The sequence below is a fragment of the Salvia hispanica genome, chromosome 1, assembly GCF_023119035.1.
Source record: "Salvia hispanica cultivar TCC Black 2014 chromosome 1, UniMelb_Shisp_WGS_1.0, whole genome shotgun sequence".
Lineage (NCBI taxonomy): Eukaryota > Viridiplantae > Streptophyta > Magnoliopsida > Lamiales > Lamiaceae > Salvia > Salvia hispanica.
Window position 1 is genome coordinate 48,968,846 of NC_062965.1, and position 23,333 is coordinate 48,992,178.

General features: G+C 37.1%; 2 protein-coding genes across 11 annotated transcripts; both read right to left on the bottom strand.

Moving 5' to 3' along the window:
* Nucleotides 1-63: 63 nt before the first annotated feature.
* Nucleotides 64-7,841, bottom strand: LOC125200757 (putative ribosome biogenesis ATPase nvl). 5 transcript variants are annotated; one of them, XM_048098513.1, is made up of 11 exons: nucleotides 6,958-7,841; nucleotides 6,750-6,854; nucleotides 5,546-6,099; nucleotides 2,626-2,778; nucleotides 2,106-2,234; nucleotides 1,909-2,007; nucleotides 1,365-1,448; nucleotides 1,202-1,266; nucleotides 894-1,095; nucleotides 404-526; nucleotides 64-320 (listed from the first exon to the last, which is right to left on the bottom strand). In XM_048098513.1, the coding sequence occupies exons 1-11, from the start codon at nucleotides 7,709-7,711 to the stop codon at nucleotides 249-251; spliced, it is 2,340 nt and encodes a 779-aa protein (XP_047954470.1). In that variant the 5' UTR covers nucleotides 7,712-7,841; the 3' UTR covers nucleotides 64-248. The 5 variants fall into 5 exon arrangements, with proteins under 5 accessions (XP_047954470.1, XP_047954469.1, XP_047954471.1 ...); XM_048098512.1 differs by having other exon boundaries at nucleotides 5,522-6,099; XM_048098514.1 differs by lacking the exon at nucleotides 6,750-6,854 and having other exon boundaries at nucleotides 5,522-6,099.
* Nucleotides 7,842-16,097: 8,256 nt separating this feature from the next.
* On the bottom strand, nucleotides 16,098-21,629 carry LOC125201720 (cell division control protein 48 homolog C-like). Of its 6 annotated transcripts, XM_048099947.1 has the most exons (11): nucleotides 21,203-21,629; nucleotides 20,840-21,070; nucleotides 19,468-20,021; nucleotides 18,632-18,784; nucleotides 18,100-18,228; nucleotides 17,909-18,007; nucleotides 17,375-17,446; nucleotides 17,205-17,269; nucleotides 16,907-17,108; nucleotides 16,418-16,540; nucleotides 16,098-16,335 (listed from the first exon to the last, which is right to left on the bottom strand). In XM_048099947.1, the coding sequence occupies exons 1-11, from the start codon at nucleotides 21,588-21,590 to the stop codon at nucleotides 16,264-16,266; spliced, it is 2,088 nt and encodes a 695-aa protein (XP_047955904.1). In that variant the 5' UTR covers nucleotides 21,591-21,629; the 3' UTR covers nucleotides 16,098-16,263. The 6 variants fall into 6 exon arrangements, 5 of the variants coding, with proteins under 5 accessions (XP_047955904.1, XP_047955903.1, XP_047955902.1 ...); XM_048099946.1 differs by having other exon boundaries at nucleotides 16,418-16,533; nucleotides 20,840-21,629; XM_048099945.1 differs by having other exon boundaries at nucleotides 20,840-21,629.
* Between the last annotated feature and the right edge of the window lie 1,704 nt (nucleotides 21,630-23,333).

A 23,333-nucleotide genomic window follows, 5' to 3' on the forward strand; every position in this document is an offset into this window, starting at 1 on the left:
ATCTTCGACTCCAACATTGACATCAACAATCTCAATAACTAGAGATTATCGGACAAGCCAAGAAGCACTAAACGATATTTATACAAGTTTAGTGCTAACAAAATTACATAGTACTTAGATGTCAATACATATGGGATTAGATTCACATGGACATATTTTAGCCCATACTTGCACATTTTTAAGATGTTACTAACAAGTAACAAAAGATGAGAAGGAATCTCACATCATGCACACATAATAACATAAGTCTACCAGTCCAATGCAGATGCGCCATGAGTAACATCAATATTCTTCGCATGCAGCGCCCATTTCTTGCGTTCCTGGACCCATAAATGTTAAAGACATGAGGCGAAGAAACGAGTAAATAAGGGGGGGGGGGAACATAAAAGCAATCCAGCAGCACCTTGGCTGAGAGAGAAGGGGAGACTTCATCTAACGCAGCCTCAAAATCTTCATTTGTGATGGTCATGTTACCCCCACAGGACAATAATGGTCGATCAATAGCGAACTTAGAAGCTTCTGCCACCTGTTGTTTAAGAAAACTTACCACTTCTCAGTATTTCCCTCAAACTACATCTGAGAGAAAATCGTTGCCAAAACATTATATTGATGTTGAACTAATAAGACAAATGTATCATGAATTATCACATTTTTCAGAACAATCTCAAACTGTCTGACTTTGCAAATTGGTCAACTAATATTACATCGATAGTTCATGATAGAATTAACAGAATAACCATAGCATGCATTACATTTGAAATTCTACCACATAAATGATGTGCAATGTTCCCTTTAACTCCTTTTAATTTGCTTAACCTATGCAGCTATTATAGTTAAACAAGAACAATAACAATTTTCGTCATTCATAAGGAGTTGACAAGAATAACACTTACCAATGCAAATAGATCAGAGCCACTGAAATTTTCACAAGCGGAGTCTTTTCCTAGAGCCATCAGATCCACTTCTGCATCTATTGGCTTGTTTCGAGCAAGAATCTTCAATATCTCTCCCCTTTCATCTGGAGTAGGAAGAGGAGCATACAACATCCTACCAAAATCTTCTTTGATGAGCGAGATACGCTCCAGATTCTCTAGCCTGCAATATGTCAGCAAGGTAAGAGATGCCAAATAAGGGCCCTGAAAGAAGGATAAACTCTTTGAGCAAAATATTTCTCCCTTTGCAACCATGAAGCACCACATACCTACTTGATGTAGCAATCACATAAACACGCGATTCTTTTCTCATATCTCGGAAATGGGTCCATATCTGCAATACTATCATCCTCATTAGCTTAATATGTAGATTTGCTAAATAATGAATACATTTATAGGTAAAACAACATTTGCAAAGTGCCATTTACGGACCAGCCAATATATCTCCGACTTCCATGCATTTTTGTTCCTCTCCAGATCTTCGTCTGTGAAATTATCTACGGACAACAAGTCCAACTGATGGAAAAGGATGTTGGTCATAAGAGATCTATATCATTCAATGAACACCGAGACACAAATAGCATTTGAGTTGAGCATGTTTTAGCCAAGATATTTGGAAAAAGAAAGGAAAAGAGAGGACGCCATATCTAAGACCTGTAAAATGCTAGTGCTGGAGACAAAGAAACAAAAAGACCAGAGATAATTCTTAGCGATTTCAGGAATGCTAGGACTTTGTATCAACTAAGGAGACCTAAGTGAACATTTCATTACATGAGAACAGCATAATGTCCCTTTTTTCTTGTTCAAATACAAAGCAAACCACAAAGCCTTTACGGATACTATCTCTCTATTTTATTAGGTTGATTGCATGTCATTTATAATAAGTTTCTTTACAAGGAGGGTGAGTGTTTACACAGTAGGAATAATACCATTATCAACAAGCTTGGAACTAAGTAAAACAAATTGACAGAAGTACCTCATCAAATAAAACTACACATGGAGGCTGACTTTTTGCACGTTTGAAAATATTTTTCACAAGCTCCTCAGGCCACGTCAAATTCAAAAGGTCATCCACCTATATTGAGAACAAAAGTATCAGTTATCACAATAAAGAATCAATGATCAATATTGATTACCAACTATATTAAGATCAAATGTTAGGAAAGAGAGAACCTTGATATGCATGAAATTCGCTCCTGCTTCTCTAGCTAAAGCCTCAACAATCGATGTCTTTCCACAACCCGAAGGACCATAAAGGAAAAAGGAGGTCGGCAAGTTCTTCACCACAATTTCCCCAAGAGACTGTAAAAGATAAGCTTACTTAGACAATGTTAAGTCGGAGAGTTGAGCAAGAAAAAGGATAATATGGAAATCTCATCTCACCAAACTTTTATTCTCAATGTTCAGCAGGCTAGTAACAAGATATATGATGTAAAATTGTGCAAGTTTGGAAGAAGAGCAAACATATGATACAGGAAGACTTGATAATACAAGCATGTAAAAACTTGACATACCAAATCGGAATTGCTAAATGAGAGTCATGACTCATGAGACAATCAACTATCAATAAATTAGGAAAAGAAACTACCTTGTGTAGTTAAGAAACTATATATCCTTAACATATGATGGTAATACTCACAGTAATTAAAGTCCTCCAAATATAAATCAGCTCAACTAAAGGAAAGGGAACTACCTCATAAAGTTGTGGAAACTTTATAAGCTTAACTATGCGGCGTTCAAGTTCCAATTTCAACAATTGAAGGCCTCCAACATCATCCCAGTTTTTATATGGTGTGGGGGAAAAAGCTTCCATTTCAGCACGTGGTCGTACCATATCATTAGCTTTCTGCCATAAGTTTGTTTTCAATTATTATGCCCGATGGTGAAATGTAAAAGTTTTAACATGAACAAAAGGTCTCGCTGAAGGGATATATGCCTATGCCAAAACTTAACAAGAATAAAAAATCTACTATCAGGGATAATTTGGAAAACTTGAGAGACGGACACTATGAAAAGAAGGTAGCTACACAAGGAAATGATGGTTGGACAAGATAGAAGCCTTATGTAAGTTAAACAAAAAAAATATGACACATCAAAGCTTTAAACCGTGCATAATCCAACCATTGCACTAAAGAAGTTGAAACAAAAAGACCAACACCAGACTCAAGTTAGGGGAAGGTACTTTATTTTAAAGAAGAAAAACGGCAATCTTGTCACACATCTATGCGTAATGCCTATACATAACAAGAAACATGAAGAATTTTGAAAAGTGTAGCAAAAATGAAACCCCTCCATATGTAATAGGTCCTTGACCTATCGAGCCTGAGCACCACGAATTGAACAAGCAAATAGAGGAGAAGCTAAACCCAAGTTGAGGTGCTAGGGGGAGATTTCCACCAGAAACAAGAATGAGAATAAGTTTATACTTTATTTCTCAATGCTTCATTGTTTGCAAGATCTCCTTTAAATAGGAGAGGAAATCTAAATCTAGAAGAACTATAAAATACTTAATGAAATTATAAAAGATATGCTAAATCTTAAAGATATGGTTAATAGGAAAAAAAAAAAAGAAAAAAAGAAAAGGCAGATTGTTGACGTTGCTGTTGCCGAGCTGATTGGGCGGGCTTGGTTGGATGGCTCGAGTAACTGTTCCAAGTCCCTATCAATATGCCTATTGTTTATCCACAATTCTGCCTATGCCCTAGGTAATACGCATATCAAGGCATGTACTCCCCTGGCCCCTTCAACCCTCTACCCTCACCCTTCAAACCAAACAGAATGATGGTTTTTATATATTCCACTTCTCGTCTGCTCGCCACATAGAATAGCATGAAGGTAGGGTGTAACATATTACTTACCAACAAGGCAACAAGCCCAGACAGAATTGGCTATCTAGTTGTCATCACATACCAATGGTTCCTTCTCATGTTTAACATAACTCTTGTCAAGTAACACAAATGAAAGGGGGTGCAATGGTCCGTACTTATAGTTTTAGAAGAAAAAAGAAAAAGAAAAAACTCTTTTTATGATATTAAAAAGAGGGAACATCTTTTTTAGTCTACGAACTTTGCCAAAGTATCATTTTAGGTCCGTGAACTTTGAAAATATCATTTCAGGTCCATCAACTATGGGTTAATATCATTTGAAGTACTTTTTTACTACTTCCAAGTTTTATAGGACGAAAATACCCTCGATAACTTAAAGGGTATATATTTTTAATAAACTTATCATATACTCATATTTTTTATAAATATCTTTATAATATATTTTTGACAAATTTTCTAAATATAATTTGACCTTCAATATTATCACTTAATTATGTGACATGCAAGTAAAATTGTTTTTCTTCAATTTTTTATATTAAAGAATTTTAAAATTGAATAAAGAACTTTTCTTTAATAATAAAATATTAAATAAGGATCTATTCTTGCATGTCACAAAATTAAGTGATAATATTGAAGGTCAAATTATATTTAGAAAATTCATCAAAAATATATAGTAAAGATATTTATAAAAAAATATGAGTATAGGATAAATTTATTAAAAATATATACCTTTTAAGGTATCAAGGATATTTTTGTCCAAAAAAACTTGGAAATAGTAAAAAAGTACTTGAAATGATATTAACCCATAGTTGATGGACCTGAAATGATATTTTCAAAGTTCACGGACTTAAAATGATACTTTGGCAAAGTTCGTGGACCAAAAAAGATGTTCCCTCTATTAAAAATAAGAAACAAATAAGTGGAAAATTATAAATTAATTACATATCTGTATTGATAGGAGTAAAGGTGGAGAAGATGGATAATCGGCTATAGAGAATAAGGAACACAACAACCAACTAAACGGGAAATCTAAAGACCAAAATAGTACTACCTCCGATCCATTCAAAATGTCCATCTTTCCTTTTTAGTGTGTCCCACCTGAGATGTCCACTTTCTATATTTGGAAATAAATCCCTCTCTCTCTCTCTCCCCTCATTAAAATATTCAATTACTTTTTTCTCTCTACTTACTTCATTGAACATCTCCTCCTAAAATCCCATGCCACTCAAAAATGTGGACATCTTGAGTGGGACAGAGGGAGTACTAGCTTTGTCCCTCGTTACGTTAGTCATTTCTTTTGGGTATGGGATTTAAGAGATAGTGTTTCATGGTTAAGTAGAAGAGAAAAAAAAATTAGGAGAGAGCATAAAGTAAGACGGAGAACAAAGTAACAGATTTAAATTTGTTATTTTTTGCCTTAAATGGAAATGAAAATGACTAAAGCAACATGGAACCTGGATTACAACTCAAGTAACATCGGAAGGAGGAAGTATAACATAACTGAATAGAAAATGATTGAACAGCTTTGGAAGGGCCAAACCTCCAAGGAGGGCAACAAACGGCAATCGGCAGTAGCACACAGCTTGCGAAAACAAAATTCTATGGAGATTTTGAAACCAATAAACAGGCTCTACTAAAGATTCCTACATGAAACAAAATTCTAAAAAACTAAAGACTCCTAAACCAATTCAAATTAGGAAAAGATAAGTAACATACTAAAAATACTTGACAAAAGTCCGTAGAGAGAGTGAATAAGATTCGTACTTGTAGGGAGTACAAGAGGATTACCATAAAACACTCCAAGGGTAATTTGAACTCCTCTATTTGTTCATCTGAAAATGGTATTCCATAAGCCTCATACATGTCTTCAAAATCCAATCTGCAAGCTCTCGGAAAAAAGACATCTTTGAAAGCAATCATACGAGCCTTATTTACTAGTTCTACCAAATCTCCTGCTACATAACCCTGAGTATACTTTACTACCCTCCCACGATCAGAACCCTCTTCAAACTCATCATTACGTATTAGAACTGTAAGTATGCCATGCTGCTCAATTTCACTTGGAACATTAAAAAGATATTCATGATCAAACCGCTGCCTTAAGGCAAGGTCAAGAGCATCAATCTTATTGGTTGCTCCAATTGTCAGCACATAGCCACCGCGTCCAATATTAAATCTTTCAGAATCAGAACCGTCATTCACAGGTTCCTTCATGCAAGCCATCAACTGTTTTACTGGGCATCGTAACAAGCTTTCTGTTTCTGAAGTCAATGCATCAATTTCATCAATGAACACAATAGATGGTGCATTCTTGTATGCTCTGCAGAACAACTCTTGGATACCTGAACATGGTTCAAAACAATGTCAAATGGGAAAGAATGCAAACAAAGTATGATGGTTGAGGATTAATTCGACTAAACACTATCCTTAGAAAAGTGAATTATAAAAAAATATAGAGTTAAAAATGTTGAAAAGTCAGAAAGATTAGTGACACAGTGGTTTAGAAAGAGAAATCGAAGTGATAGGAAGCCTCTTTAATAAAAAAGAACAAGTAGAAAAGTTAGCCAAAGCTAAGCATATGATTCTCTGAGATTAATTGCACTCATGCGATTCCGGATATGGCGAGCAGAAATGTATAAGAGAGTGAAGCCAGCTGAGCTGTTTTTGGTATATAAGTAGAAAAAACAAGATAGCATATAAGTATATGACCCACACGTCCATATAAGCCAATTTTAAACAAATAAGACTCCATAAGCAAGAACATGCGCTTAAAGCTGACAGTAACGTGTCACAATAATGAAAACACATCACACCATTGCACAGAGAAGCCATACATTGCACTCCCTTTAAATAACTGCACTCAATACTCAATAGACACCAGCATTCCAACAAACACATCACACAATTTTCACAATTAGGTCATAAGATGCAACTGCAATCCCTCTAAATAAGCTGCATTCAGTGGCCATCCGTGTTCCAGCAAAAGCATTACACAGTTTGCAAACATAAGCCGTGCAATGCAGTCCCTCCAAATAAACTGCATTTGATAGACACCAGCATTCCGGCAAACACCCCATACAATTCACATGATTAGGTCCTACAGAGCAACCCCAAATAGACATTCATATTCCAACAACAAAATTACAGAAAACACACAATTAAGTTCCAAAATGCAGCAGTCTTGACATAAAACGCAATACCTGAAACTCCAGACTTCAACGAAACAGCAGAAGTTTCATAGAACGGCACTCGGGTCTCATTGCCAATGGCTCGAGCAAGCATGGTTTTCCCACAGCCCGGTGGCCCGTGTAACAGAATTGAGGTTGTAGGTTTGCATCCAAAGTGATGCAGTAGCTTCATCTGGAACATCGGGGCAATCACCTCCTCTTTCAAACACTCCAATATATGATACATCCCACCAATATCCCTAAACATTGGCCACTTAACCTCATTCTTCTTCACCTCTCTCATGCTAACCCCTAATTTATTTCCTTGCACAATATCCCCAATTATCGCCATATTATCCCCATTCGCATCCTTATTACTCCTAGCAGAATCCAGTTCCTGACCGTTAGAATCTGAATGACTTGCTGAAGCAGAACCCCTAGCTACCTCAATTTGCCGATTCGCATTCCGACTCTCGTCAAATTTGAGCCTTTTCGCTGCTGGCTCGTCCACGGCGCTCACTCTCCTGCACCAGAGCGGAGTGATTTTCGCGATGCGTTCGATTAGGAGGTTGCGGTTGGGAGGGGAGAATGTGAGAGGGAAGGTGGAGCAGATGAGCTGCACGATTTGCGCGTCGCTGAGGTTTTTGGCTCCGGCGGGGGCGGACTCGATGAGACAGCGCAGAGTTTGGTCATGACATTGAAGGAGACACTTGGCGACGCGGTCGCTTAATCCGGCCATGCTCAATTGTTCGCCGGAAATAGGAGTTTCCCGGTGACCGGAGGCCATGTTTAGGTCACTGCAAGTTGCAGTGTGTGATAATTTAGCCGCCTCCTGCTGCCGTTCTCGCCGGCGTTCACGCTTTGTACTATGCAGGCTACAATGGGTTCTCGTCAGAGAAAAAGTTGGAGAAAAACGAGGGAGGAAAATACGTTGGTGCGGGAAATGAAAAAATTTGATGTTTATGGAATAAAAACTTTAAAATTAAAAAATAAAAAATAAAAATACACGTGTTGAAGGCAGATGATCAGATCAGCCCTTAGCCCTTATTCCACAGTGGGGCTAATAAAAGAGGGTTCATTTTCAAATTTTATTCACATTTTATCTCTATTTTTCTTATTTTGTTCTTACCAGGAGTATTATTTAACATACAAATTTTTTTTCTTAAAAACTCATGGCTCAACATGTTGGGTGAGGAATCATGAATCCATGATCAAGATTTTACTAATAAAAAATTGTGCCTAACTCTAAATAAATCAAATATTAAAAGCAACCTCTGCTAGATTATAAAAAAGTAAAGCTCACATCCCACTAACTTTTTATACCCATTTTATTATATAAAGTCAAACAATTTACATTATCAAAAGAGACCATTTTGCCCAAAAACTAAACTGACGTAGGACGTGAAACAAGAATACACAACATTCTCCGAGCACAGATCATGATTATGAAGGGCTGAGCAGTTTGTTCTGCTCTGCCCACTCACTTATCGAAGTGTTGAACTTCTACTAAGTTTATGTTCTTCGTTTAACCGTTAACCACATCTTTAAGAATATCTGTCTCACTTGCACCATTCCTCCGAATAAAGTAAATTTAAAGACCCTTAATATTTGAGAAAACAAAAATAAGACTATTCACTTGTCCATTTGTGACCGCCGGTGAGTAACAAAACTGCAGATTATGGGAATAGCAAAAAAGCACTAAACTATATTTATACAAGTTTAGGATCAGAGCCACTGAAATTTTCACATGGGGGAGTCTTTTCCTAGAGCCATCAGACCCCTTCCCATCTATTGGCTTTTTTTGAGAAAGAATCTTCAATATCTCCCTCTTTCTTCTGGAGTAGGTGAAAAACCCCCTTCCTGCCAAAATCTTCTTTGAAAAGGGGGCGCGCCCCAGAATCTCTAGCCTGCAATATGTAAGAAAGGGTAAGAGATGCCAAAAAAAGGGGCCCATGTCATGAGGATAAACTCTATGAGCAAAATATTTCTGCCTTGAAACCATGAAGCATCCATTCCACTTACGTAGCAATCACGTAAACATGCGATTTTTTTTTTAAATCACTGATTTGGGCCCATATCTGCAATAGAAGATATTATCATCCATATAAGCTAAATAGCTAAGTAATAAATAAAAAAATTGCAAAGTTGCATTTTACGGACCGCTCTATTTTCCCCCGACTTCCATATATATTCGTCCTCCTCGAGATCTTCATCTGTGAAATCATCTCGGGATAACACGTCCACCTTATAAAAAAAGGATGTTTGATAAAAAGATCAAAATCATTCAATGAACACCGAGACATACATGCATTTGAGTTGAGCATTTTTTAGCTGATATTTTGGAAAAGGAAGGGAAAAGGGAGAGGACCCCGTGTTTAAGACCTGAAAACACTAGTGCTGGAGATAAAGAACAAAAAGACCAGAGATAATTAAAAATTTTAAAAGGAATGTTAGAACTTTGTATCAACAACTAAGGAAATCTAAGTGAACACCCTTTTTTTTGGGAATGGCTTGATGTCTTTTTTTTCCTTGTTCAAATAAAAAAAACCACAAAGCCTTTATTTTCCCCCCCACAAATTGTAGTCGTTTTCCCTTTTTTTGGCCGCCCCTACTAAAAGTGAGTCATTTCCTTCTTTTAGTAAAAAAGAAAACATTTAGTCTCTCGTACTTTATTCCATCTCCTACTTTATTATCTCCACTTATCTACTATATTATCTCTAATACTTTATTCTTTTTACTCATAACTCACTAAACATCATTTTCTTAGATCTCATGCCCAAAAAAAAATGTTTCACTTAAAAGTGGTCGGAGGGAGTACTAATAATTTTCTGTTTGTAATAAGTGGATAATGGAGAAAAAGTACAAGCAATACTTGCTTAAAAAGTTACCTTGGGGTTGAAATTTGGACTACAGTTAAGAATGACCATTAGGAATAACACCATTATCGAAAAGATTGAAACAAAGAAAAACGGGTACCTCATAAAAGAAAACTATACATGGGGGGTTTGAGTTTTTTTTGAAAAATATTATCCACCATCAACTGCCCCCACCCCAAACTTTGACAGTTCATTGCCCTGTATGGAGAATCAGAATAACACAATAAGGAATCGTGATCAATAATGAATAAAAACAATATAAAAATGTTCCCAAGAAAGCACCTTGATATGCATTAAATTTGCTCCTGCTTCTTTAGCCAAAGCATCAACAATCAATGTCTTTCCAAAACCCCGAAAGGACCATAAAGAAAGAAGGAGGTTGGAAAGTTCTTCAACCCATTTTCCCCAAAGAGACTAAAAAAAGATAAGGTTATTTAGAAAATGCTAAGCCCCAAGAGTTGAGCAAAAAAAAAGGATAATTGGTAAATCTTATCTCACCAAGTTTTTTTATTCTCTATGATTTTCAGCTGACTAGTCAAAAGATATAAAATAATATTGTGCAAATTTGGCAGAAGAGCAAAAATTTTGATACAGGTAGACTTGATAATGCAAGCATGTAAAAATTTGGGGGTAATTGCAAAAAGAGACAATCTACTAGCAAAAAAGGAAAGGGAAACAACCTTATGAAGTTAAGCAACTATTTTGCTTAATTATATGATGGTAATGCTCACAGTAATTAAAGGGGCCTTGAAATATAGAATAGCTCTACACAAAGGAAAGGGAGCTACCTCATAAACTTGTGGAAACTTTAAAAAAGCAATTATGCGGCGTTCCAGTTCTAATTTCAACAATTGAAGGCCCCCAACATCATCCCAGTTTGTATAGGCGTGGGGGAAAAATTCTTCCATTTCAGCAGATGGCCAAGCCCCAAACCGTCTCAATAGCTTGCTGCCATGGGTTTGTTTTAAATTTAAAACCCAGGTGAAAGGTATGAAGTTTTAACTAATTTTAGGTTCCACATAATGTAATAGGATAGCTAATATATAAAGTTCAGGGGTGCGTTATATTCTAACTATTTAAGTTGTTAATTTTCCCGCTAACTCATCAATCAGTGTTTTAAAAAAATATCAAACGGTGACATTAAAATATCAACACATTATATTGAAGTTCAAAAAGTTATGTGTTGACATTTTTTACATTGCGTTGATAAAGGTTAGGCAATTAAAGAAAGGGAAAAAAATTGATCACCCCCCAATAAAGTTCATATTTATTTCCATGGCTATGCCAAAACTTAACCAGAACAAACGATCTGTTTCGGGGGGGATTTGGAAATTTGGAGAGATACATAATGAAAAGAAAGTTGCTAGATAAAGGGGAAAGTTAATTGGACAAGATGAAACCCTATGTTAATTTAACAAAACATTATGACACCTAAAAGCATTAAACCATGCACAATCCAACTAATTAAGCAATGTGATAAGCTAAAGAAGTTAGGGTGTAACAGATCACTGACCAACAAGCCTAACAAGATTTGGCTATCTAGTTGCCATCACAATTCAATGGGATTTCCCCTTTTCCTTTTTTTTACATTAGTCTTGTTAAGTAACACAAATGAGGTATAGTTTTAGGGGGAAAACTCTTTTTAGGATACCAAAATAAAAAAAAAGTGGGAAATTATAAATTAATCAAATATCAATACTGATAGAATAAATGTGGGGGAAGATGGATAAATTTGGGACAGGGAAAAAAAGACACAACAAAACCACTGAACAAAAAAAAGAAAAAGACTCTAAATAGCACTACCTCCGGTCCTCGTTACGGTCATTTCTTTTGGACACGAGGTTTTAAAAAATTGTGTTTAATGGGTTTAAAAATACAAGAGGGAAAAAAAGTCTGAGAGAATAAAAGGAGAAAAAAAAATGGGGAAAAAATAGAGTAAAAGAGATTAAATGTTTTTTTTGCCATTAATGGAAAATGACTCCCAATATTTGGGGCAACCTGAAATGGAAAAGACTCAAATAACATGGGACAGGGGGTTTTAATATAAATTATTAGAAAATGATTACAAGATAATGCCTTCAAAAAGGGCCCCACCTCCAAGGAGGGCAACACACAACTTGCTCCAGCAAAACTCTTCTATAGTCTAAATATCTGAGGTTTAAACTGAGAAACATACTCTACTAAGACTCCTACTTGAAACAAAATTCTTAAAAACTAAAGACTCCTAAACCTACTCAAATTAAGAAAGGATAATTAACAAACTAAAAGACAAATTTGAAAAAAAATATATAGAGGAGGCATGAATACGGTGTATCGAATACTCAATTTTTTTTTCCAAAATTTGGGAGTAAAAAAATAGGATTACATGAATACTTTCCCGGTCCCAAGCTTTTTTCCAATTCTTCATCTGAAAATGGTTTACCATAAGCTTCAAATCCATCTTTAAATCCCTTTATGTTTAGCTCTCATGTGAATGGCACAATTAAAAGAAATCATACGAGCCCTTTTCTAGTTCTCCCAAAACTCCTGCTACAAAACCCCGAGTCAACCTAGCTAACTCCTTCAAATCAAAATCAACATCGACCTTATATTTACTTGTTAGAACTGATAGTATGTCATGCCGTTGATCATTTTTTTGGGAAAATCTAAAAGAAATTCACGATCAAACCGCTGCCTTAAAGCAAGGTCAAGGCGTCAGGTCTAATTGGTTTTCTCCCAAACGTCAGCCCACCCTAGCCACCAGGTCCACTATTGGTCTTTTCATCGGGCCCTCAACTGTTTTGCTGGGCACTGCCACAAACTTTCCGTTTCCAAAAATCAATGCTAATTTCATCAATGAACACAATAGATGGTGCATTGTTGTATGCTCTGGAGAACAACTCTGGGGTACCTGAACATGGTTCAAAAAAGTCAAATGGGAAAGAAATGGAAACAAAGTGAATTATACAAAAATCTAGAGATTAGGCTGTAAAAAGTAAAAAACTTAGTGACACAGTGGTTTTGGGCGAAACTGAAGTGAATCCAAAGGGAAACCTCTTATAACAAAAATGAACAAATAAAAAAGTTAACCTAAGTTAAGCATTAGTTGATTCACTGGATTAATTGCACTCATGTGATTTTTTCCCATATGGTGAAAACAGCCAAAAAAAATAAGAGAGTGAAACCAACTGAGCTGTATTTTGGAAACAATTCTACAAACATTCAATTTTCAAAAAAAGGGATCCCCCAAACACATACAGAAGAACCAAGAGTTTGTATATAACCCCCACATATACGCCAATTTTCAAACAAATAAGACTCCATAAGCAATAAAATCAAAAACACATGTATAAAACTGGCAATAAGGTATTTCTTAGGACACGTGAATGAAAAACATCACACCTTTGCACAGAGAAGTCCCAAAAATTGCAGTCCCTCCCAAATAACTGCATGCAATAAACCCCGCATTCCCTCTTAATAAACTGCATTCAAATGGCCATTTGTGTTCCAACAAAAACATTAAACAGTTTGCAAACAGAGGGCCCAAAATTTCAGTTCCTCCAAATAAATTGCATTTGATAGACAGCAGCATTCCGCCCAAAAACATCACACAATGTACAAGATTATGTCATACAATGCAATCCTAAATAATCCGCATTCAATAGAAATTCATATTCCAACAACAGAAAATGCACAATTAATTGCACAATGCAGCATTCATGACATTAACCGCAATACCTGACACTCCCGACTTCAACCAAACAGCAGATGTTTCATAGAAAACGGAACTCGGGCCTCATTGCCAATGGCTCGAGCCAACATGGTTTTCCCCCAGCCCCCGGGGGCCCATGTAACAGAATTGCTGTTGAAGGCTTGCCTCCGATGAAAATGCAGTAGCTTCAACTGGTGCATCGGCGCAATCCCCGTCTCTTGTCAAATCCTCCAATATATAATACCTCCCACCAATGTCACTAAACATTGGCCACTTATCCTCATTCTTCTTCACCTCTCTCATGTTAATCCCTAATTTATTTCCTTGCACGAAACCCTCAATTATAGCCATATTATCCCCATTCGCATCCGTATCCCACCCATCACCACCATATCTATGACTCTAGCAGAATCAAGTTCCCAACCGTTAGAATCAGAATAACTAGCTGGAGCAGAAGCCTTAGCTACCTCAATTGCCGATTCGCATTCTGAGTCTCGTCAAATTTTGGCCTTTTCGCTGCTGGCTCGTCCCCGGCGCTCGCTCTCCTGCACGAGAGCGGAGATATTTTCGCGACGCGTTCGATTGGGAGGTTGCGATTGGAGCGGGAGAATGTGAGAGGAAGGTGGAGCAGATGAGGTGCACGATTTGCGCGTCGGTTAGGTTTTGGCTCCGGCGGCGGCGGGCTCGATGAGACAGCGCAGAGTTTGGTCATGACATTCAAGGAGAGACCTGGCGATGCGGTCGCTTAATCCGTCCATGCTCAATTTTCCGCCGGAAACGGGAGTTTCCCGGTGACAGGAGGAGGCCATGTTTAGGTCACTGCAGTGTGTGATAAATTTAGCGAAGCGCGCTAATATTGTTCAATATTTGAATAGTTGCAAGTGGATCCTTACCGCTGTATATGTATTCGAGATCAATTTTTCTACTTTATTCTACTATTAAGTAAAAATGGAATTTTTCAACTCTAAATAAATCGAATATTGATTCACTAAAAATAGTTTTATTTCTATCATTTTGATTAGTTCACGAATATTATTTATTTTAGATACTGGTCTCCAAAAGTTTTGGACCAAAACTACAAAATTTTGGATAAATTTTGATATTTTTCAAAACTTTAAAATTGGATGCGGTATCTCAAATTATACGTTCCGTTTGTAGCTTTATGATATTTTAAAGAGTTATGTTTTCTAGAGTCATAGAAAAGGTTGTGTTTGCTTGAGCAACATTTGGTTGCGAACTTAAACATGACATTTTCTTATGATACCCAATTGTGTAAATAGTAGCGATAATTAGGATGATTGTCAAAAAAAAAAAAAATTAGGTCAAATTCTGATCAATCTCACAATTTAAAAAAAAAATTGCTCATGACAAAAAATACATCAATCTACGTCTAAATTTATCGATATAATGCATACATACGCATAATTATAGATATAACTAACTAAGTGAATTGAATGATATCATTATAAATAATTTCCACCAAATCATAGACTATAGGGCAATAGTGAATAATGTCAAAGTATGACAAGGGTGTGGGTGTGGCACACGAGTCCCGAGCTCTTAGAGCATCGCAATGGTACTTAGGCCAGCCATGGCCAGTCATTCTCTCATTACGTCGCCAACACTAAAAATCACTGCACATCGATTTAGGCGACCCGTGCACTTTTGAATAGGGGTGTGGCCGGGTCTGCCAGCCAGCATCGTGCCTGAAGCGGAAACACAGATATCGACGCTCTAATGCGCCAACGATGTGCATAAACAACTCCCCGCGCATTCTAAAACGCCGCCGGAACATGTTGGCGGGAAACCGCGGGTTCTCTCGAAAAGTAGTCGTCGTACGGCCGGCGATATCCAGCTACGTGATCCCGATCAATCACCGGTCGATGGTGGACAACTCGTGGAGGGCGAGGTATCGCCTGCTGTTCCACCATACGCATGTACCGCTCCATCCCGCGGTTCATGTAGGCATCCATAGCCTCGTTCATCCTCCGTTCGTACTCCTCGGGATCCCCACCACTACCACCACTACCACCCGCGTTACTCATCGCTCGATGATGCTCTTGTACATAAAGTTAGAGAAAGAGAAAACTCGTTAAAACAAGTGGTGCAAATGAAAATGAAACGAAAATCGCGTTTATATAGGTTTTAAAAAAAAAAAAAATCAAAAATCGGCGCTGGCCGATCGGGCCGCCACAATGGCGGCTAGCCGATCGGCCAGCCCACGCCGATCCACTCGCCGATTTTGTCCTCGCCGATTGCAATGGTTCGGCTAGCCGATCGGCTAGCGCGACGAATCGCCTAGCCGGTCGCTAGCCGACCATTGCGGATGCTCTTAATAACAATTCACAAGGTTTCTTAAAGGAGGCCTTTTTCTTAAGATTGCAAATATAGATAGAAGGCATAGGGTGATTAAGCCCTTTAGTCTTTTTTGGCTAAATAAAGGAAAACACATGACGATGAATGCATGTTCTAAGAGAACGCATAGAACGAATGCGTGTTCTAAAACGCATTTGTCCGTCCTATGCGTTCTAAGAACACGCATTCATCATATGCGTTTTCCTCTATTTAGCCAAAGAAGACTAAACGGCTTAATCACTCTTTGGACAAACCACAAAGCAATTAAACAATATTTATACAGGTTCCGTACTGACAATATTACAAAGATGTTTGACGGATATGAGATTTAGATGCAAAATTTTAAGATGTTATAACATGTTACAAAAGATGAGTGGAAACTCACATCATCCACACAAAAAATAAGTTAACATAAGTCTACCAGTCCACCACAGATACGCCACGAACAACATCAATCTTCTCTGCATGTAGCGTCCATTTCTCGAGCTTCTGGACCCAAAAACAACAAGACATGAGGCGAAGAAACGGGCAAATAAAGGAGAATAAAAACATAGTAGGAAACCGGCAGCACCTTGGCCGAGAGAGAAGGGGAAACTTTAGCTAATGCAGCCTTGAAATCTGCATCTGTGATAGCCATGTCACCCCCACAGGACAATGATGGCCGATCAATGGCGAACTTAGAAGCTTCTGTCACCCCCACAGGAAAATTTGCCGCTTATCAGTATTTCCCTTTTACTACATCTGAGAGAAATCGTTGCCAGAACACTGATTTTGGACTATATAGTCATATATATCATGACTTGAATTGTCGATTTCGACCAATTTATACTCAAAACAAAGATGAAGATTTTTACAGACTTCTAGTATGCGATGACTCTTACAGGTGGAAATTTGATGTGAACATACATATATCAAAGTAATTTTTTCAATGCCACATAAGAGAGAGAAAGAGAGAATAAAGTTGTAGTATTTGATTTGCTTAACCAATGCAGCTATCATAGTTAAACCAGAACAACAACAGTTTTCATCATTTATAAGGAGTGGACAAGAATAGACTCACCAATGCAAATAGATCAGAGCCACTGAAATTTTCACAAGCGACATCTTCTCCAAGAGCCATCAGATCCACTCTGGCATCTATTGGCTTGTCTCCAGCAAGAGCTTTCAATATCTCTCCTCTTTCTTCTGGAGTAGGAAGAGGAGCATACAGCACCCTACCAAAAACTTCTTTGATGAGCGGCATACGATCCACAATCTCTAGCCTGCCAATATGTCAAAAAAGTAAGAGATGAAAATAAGGGCACATGATACGACAAAGATAAATATTTTTGCCTTTTGAACCATGAAGCATCACGCACCGACTTGTTTTAGCAATCACGTAAACATGAGATTCGCTTTGTACATTACGGAGCTGGTTCCGTAGCTGCAATAGAAGATATTATCGTCCTTATTAGCTAAATATGTAAATATGATGAGTAATAGATACATTAATATCAAAGGCAACATATGCAAAGTGCCATTTATGTACCTCTGCATATTCTTCTGACAACCATTCATCTTCGTCCTTCTCTAGATCTTTATCTGTGAAATATATGTCCAACTGATAGAAATGGACGTTTCATAAGAGATATAAACCATTCAATGAACAGCAAGACGTACATAACATTTCAGTTGAGCATGCTTCAGCAAATTTATTTGCAGAAAGAAAGGAACCCTAAGTTAACATTTCATTTCTTGAGGAGAGCTTGATGTTTCTCTTAACTTGTTCAAAAACAAAACAAACCACAAAGCCTTTATGGATACTATCTCTCTATTGTGTTAGGTTGATTACATGTCATTTATAATATATTTCTTTACAAGGCAGTTGAGCATTCTGCTTTTCCCCTTCCCTTATTAGATAGTGTTAATAATTCATAGCTTGTTATAAGTGAATAATGGAGACATTTAAGCTGCATTTGTAAAATTTATATGTTTGGGTTAGAAAGTTACTGTAAAATTTAAGAATAGCCCTCAGGAACAATACCATTATCACCAAGATTGGAACGAAGTAAAAAGAAAGTACCTCATCAAAGAACACTATACATGGAGGGTGAGTTTTTGCACATTTGAAAATATTTTCCACCATCAACTTGTTCCAGGAAAACTTTGAAATTTCAGTGCCCTATATGGAGAATTTAAGTAACACAATAAGAATAAATGATCAATTAAGGTTACCAACTCTATTCAGATCAAATATGTAACAAAAGAGAGAACCTTGATGTGCATGAAATGCGCTCCTGCTTCTTTAGCCAAAGCCTGGACAATCAATGTCTTTCCACAACCCGGAGGACCATAAAGGAAAAAAGAGTTCGGCAAGTTCTTCACCCCGATTTCCCCAAGAGACTAAAAAAGATAGCTTATTTAGGAAATGCAAAGCTCCGAGAATTGAAAAAAAAAAAAAAAAAAAAAAAGAAAAAAAGAAAAAGATAATTGGGAGATCTTATGTAACCAAGCTTTTATTCTCAACAATTTTTAGCTGGCTAGTCACAAGATATATGATGTAAAATTGTGCAAATTTGACAGGAGGGCAAACATAAGATACAACAATACTTGACAATACAAATATGTAAAAACTTGACATATCAAATTGCTAAATGAGACGACCAAAAATCAATAAATTAGGAAAGGGAACTACTCTATGTAGTTAAGAAACCATATTTATGCCCTTAACAATATGATGGTAATTTTGACAATAATTGTAGGCTTCCAAATTTAAATCAGCTCAACAAAAAGGCAAGGGAACTACCGTATAAACTTTTGGAAACTTTATACGCTTAACTATGCGACGTTCAAGTTCCAACTTCAACAATTGAAGGCCTCCAACATCATCCCAGTTTGTAGATGGTGTAGTGGAAAAATCTTCCATTTTAGCAGAAGGCCGAACCGTCCCAAAAGCATCCTGTCATAAGGTTGTTTTCGATATTATTAAGCAAGATGGTGAAAGTAAAGAAGTTTTAATTAATTTCTTCCGTCAGCGTATAATACATAACATAAACTAATGTACAAAGGTCATATTTGTTTCCATTGATATGCTAAAACTTAACCAGAACAAAAGATCTAGTTTCAGAGGCAATTTCAAATAGGAGAAATGCAAGAGCAATAACTCGCCACTAGACATCATTTTATACAATATAATAATGTTTCTTAGTGACTTAACCGCTTAAGCCGCTGATTACAGTTTTGTTGTCCATAGAACCAGGAACCAGCTTGGTTGAACCGATATGCCAGTTCCAATTTAACAGTGGGACCGTGGAACGGATATGCCTGTTCCAATTTAACAGTGGGATGCTGGTTTTGGACTCGGTGGTCCAATTAAAACCTATGATCCCTAGAATTGGCTATCTAGTTGTCATCATACATCAATAGTTCTTTCTCTTATTAATACACTACTTTACTCAAGTAACAAAAAAGAAAAGGGGATAAATGGTCTGTGCTTATAGTTTTTTATATAAAAAAGAAAAAGAAAAAATTCTTTGTAGGATACAAATATAAGAAAAAAAACAGAGGGACAAGTACACATTAATCTAGTATCAATGCTCAATTCCATTTTTACCAACTTTAGAGAGTAAAAGAATAGATTACCAGAACATCGCACATGGTTAATGTGAGTTCCTCCAATTCTTCATCTGAAAATGGCGTTTCATACAATTCAACCCCATCGTTAAAACTATTTTCGTAAGATCTCTGGTTAATGACTCTATTTAGAGCAAACATACGAGCCGTATTTACTAGTTTTACCAAATCTCCTGCTACAAAACCTTGAGTACACCCAACTAACTCCTCAAAACCAAAATCTTTTTCGACCTTATAATTACTTGTTAGAACTGATAGTATGTCACGTCGCTCATCTTTTCCCGGAACATCTAAAAAAAATTCACGATCAAACCGCTGCCTTAAGGAAAGGTCTAGAGCATTAGGCTTATTGGTTGCTCCAATTGTCAGCACATAGCTGTCAGGTCGACTATTAGATCTTTCAGAATCAGAACCGTCATTCACAGGTGCGTTCATGCAAGCAATCAACTGTCTTACTGGGCACTGCGACAAACTTTCCGTTTCTGAAGTCAATGCATCAATTTCATCAATGAACACAATAGATGGTGCGTTCTTGTATGCGCTAAGGAACAACTCTAGGATACCTGAACATGGTTCAACAAAAAGTCAAATGGGAAAGAATGCAAACAAAGTATGATGGTTGAGGATTAATTCATTTAAGTAAAATCCTTAAAAACGTTAATTATACACAAAGCTTAATGACACAGTGATTTGGCAAGGAAGCCTCTTTAGATAATAATCATATAGAAAATTTAGCCTATGTTAAATATTCAGTTGATTCTTTGAAATTACTAGCACTCATGTGATTTCTCATAGGTTCAGCAATGCATAAAAGAGTGATACCAACTGAGTTGTGCTTGGCTGCATACAATTCTACATACATTCACAATTCCGAAAAGGTAGCCCAATCACATACAGAAAAAAAAAATACTCCAGCATATATATAACCCACACGGTCATATAACCCGCATTCAGTGGCCACGAGGATTCCAACAAACACAAAACACAATTGGCACAATCACGTCATGTGATGCAATTGCAGTCCATCTAAATAAGCTGCATTCAATGGTCATTCGCATTCCAACAAAAGCATTACATACTTCAAAAATATATGTCAGATGATGCAGTCCCTCCAAATAAATTGCATTTTGAGACACCCGCCAAACACATCAACAAATTGCGTGATTATGTCGCTTGGCATGATGCAACCTTAAATAATCTGCATTCAGTAGCCATTAGGATCCCAAAAAGTACATCATACAATTTGCAGAATCAAGTCATACTTTGCAATTAAAATCCCCATAAATAGACCGCATCCAATAGCCATTCGTATTCCAACAACATTACACAATACAAACAATTAAGTTGCACAACACAGCAATCTTTGCATAAAACGCAGTACCTGAAACTCCAGACTTTAACGCAGCAGCAGATGTTTCATAAAACGGCATTCGGGCCTCATTTCCAATGGCTCGAGCCAACATGGTTTTCCCACAGCCCGGTGGCCCATGCAACAGAATTGCGGTCGTAGGTTTGCCTACAAAGTAATGCCGTAATTTTAACTGGCGCATCGGCACAATCACAGCGTTTTTCAGATCCTCCAACATCTCCGACCCAAGACAGCACTCACCACCTATATCACAAAACATTGGCCACTTATCCTCATTACTAGCGCCTAACTCATTTCCTTGCCGTAAATCCCCAATCATTTCCACAATACACATACACCCATTCGCATCCCTCCTAGCAGAGCAGAGTTCCCTACCGTTAGAATCTGAACTACTAGCTGAAGTGGAAGCCCTAGCTCCCTCAATTTGCCTATTAACATTCTGACCGTCGTCAATTTTCGGACGTTTCGCTTCTGGCTCGTCCGCGGCGCTCCCTATCCTGCACGAGAGCGGAGAGATTTTGGCGACGCGTTCGATTAGGAGGTTGCGGTTGCAGCGGGAGAATTTCACATCAGGGAAGCCGGAGCAGATGAGATTCACGATATTCGCGTCGCTGAGGTTTTTGGCTCCGGCGGCGGCGGTCTGGATGATATCTCGCATAGGTTGGTCTTCACATTCAAGGAGAGTCTTGAGGACGCGTCCGCTTGATCCGGCCATGCTCGATTCATCGCCGGAAAGAGGAGTTTTCCGGTGGCTGGAGGGCATGTTTAGGTCACTCAAGCTGCAGTGTTCGATCAATTTTTATCGAAGTAGCGAAGTTTAAAATTTTAAAATAAATATGAGTATAAAATAGTACTCCGGTTTGTGTTAAACGCTACACAACAATATTACAAACACTACACAACAATTTATAGATTGCATTGCTGTATAGTGTGTAGGATATTGATGGACAAGAAATATTATTGTATAAAGACCAGCAAATTACTGACTGTCTTTTTCAAAAAAATTTTTTTGCCACGTGACCGCTTATTATTCATCACGTGTACAGGAATGATGATATGATGTTATTTGAAGGGGTGGTGGCACCATGTCCCTAAAATAGTATTTATATTTATAGTATAAAAATATCGATCGATATTATACAGTCCACGTATACATGGACGAATTTAATAGGCTATTAGTGAGAAATTAAAATAAATAAAAGTTACACAATTATCACTCCCTTTATTTTTATAGCTAACCATTTGTATGCAGAGTGTAGTTAAATATTTACGGAAAAGGTAAAAAATAAAATAAAGATAAAAATTGATCTAGAAAATAATGCTAGAACAACATTAGGCCCATTAGGCCCGGCGGCATCAACTTTTTTAAAAACTGAGTATTTTTAATTTTGTATTCAAGAACTATATTTTTTGAATACTACTGTATATTATTGAGAAGGGCTTTTTTATAACTCTTATACACAAAATTAAATTAAAGTTAACTTAAAACCCCCATCTATTTTACATTAAAAGGCCCAGTGGGGGTTTAGTAAGGGCTTAGCGCATTGAAATTGTAGATTATCGGGCAAGCCACAACGAATTAAATTACATTATCCTGCCAATATGTCAGCAAGGAAAAGAGATGTCACATGAAACGACGATGAACTCTGAGAGAAATATTTCTGCCATTTTAACCATGAAGCACCCCGTACTTAGATGATGAAGCAAACACGAAACATCTGATTCTTTTTTTATATAAAAGATTTTCCGCACCTGCAATAGAAGATATTATCATCCTTATTAGCAAATTATGAAATACAAGAACAAATAATAAATTAATAGAAAAAGGCAACATTTGTAAAGAGCCATTTGTGGACCTTTTATAGTCCCCCACTTCCATACATCTCCATCCCCCCAAGATCTTTGTCTGCAAACCCCCGGGGGCTGAATACGCCCAACTAATAAAAAAGGCGTTGGCCATAAGAGAGATAAATTATTCAATGAACACCGAGACATAGATAGCATTTGAGTTACATGCTTTAACTAATTTCAGGAAAAAGACCAGAGAACAGTTTCAGAATAAGATAAAATTGCTTGATGTCTTTTTTTTATATTCCAAAACCTGTAACATACTGGGGTAAAAAAAAAACAGAACGACCAGAGATAATTCTCTGCAATTTCGGGAAATTTTTAATTTCTATCAACTAATGAAACCAAATGAAAATTCTTTTTGGGGGAAAGCTTGATGTCTCTTTTTTCTTGTTCAAATACAAACCCTTTAAAGGGGGGCCCAATCTTTTATTGTATTAGGTCCATTATCATTTATAATAATTTTTTTACATTGTTCGGGCATTCTGCTTCCCCCCCTTATTAACTAGTACTAATTTTCTCTGCCTGTTATGATTGGTTAATAGAGAAAATACACAAGATATTGTAATACCCTTACGTTTGGGAAAAATTATCTTGGGGGGTAAGTTGGGCTACAGTTTAAGTAAACCTTGGGAATAATCCCATTAACAGCAAGTTT

Bases quoted from the DNA above. Each gene is read 5' to 3' on its own strand.
- LOC125201720 (XM_048099945.1), bottom strand. From the start codon at position 21,590: ATGCCCTCCAGCCACCGGAAAACTCCTCTTTCCGGCGATGAATCGAGC. The intron at 18,229-18,631 runs GTAGTTCCCTTG...TATCTTTTTTAG, and splicing joins AGTTTCCAAAAGTTTATACG to TCTCTTGGGGAAATCGGGGT. The intron at 17,447-17,908 runs GTACTTTCTTTT...CATTTCTATCAG, and splicing joins GTATAGTGTTCTTTGATGAG to TTGGACATATATTTCACAGA.
- LOC125200757 (XM_048098512.1), bottom strand. From the start codon at position 7,711: ATGGCCTCCGGTCACCGGGAAACTCCTATTTCCGGCGAACAATTGAGC. The intron at 2,779-5,521 runs GTACGAATCTTA...AACTTATGGCAG, and splicing joins TCCTCTTGTACTCCCTACAA to AAAGCTAATGATATGGTACG. The intron at 2,008-2,105 runs GTTCTCTCTTTC...TTCTCAATATAG, and splicing joins CGAATTTCATGCATATCAAG to GTGGATGACCTTTTGAATTT.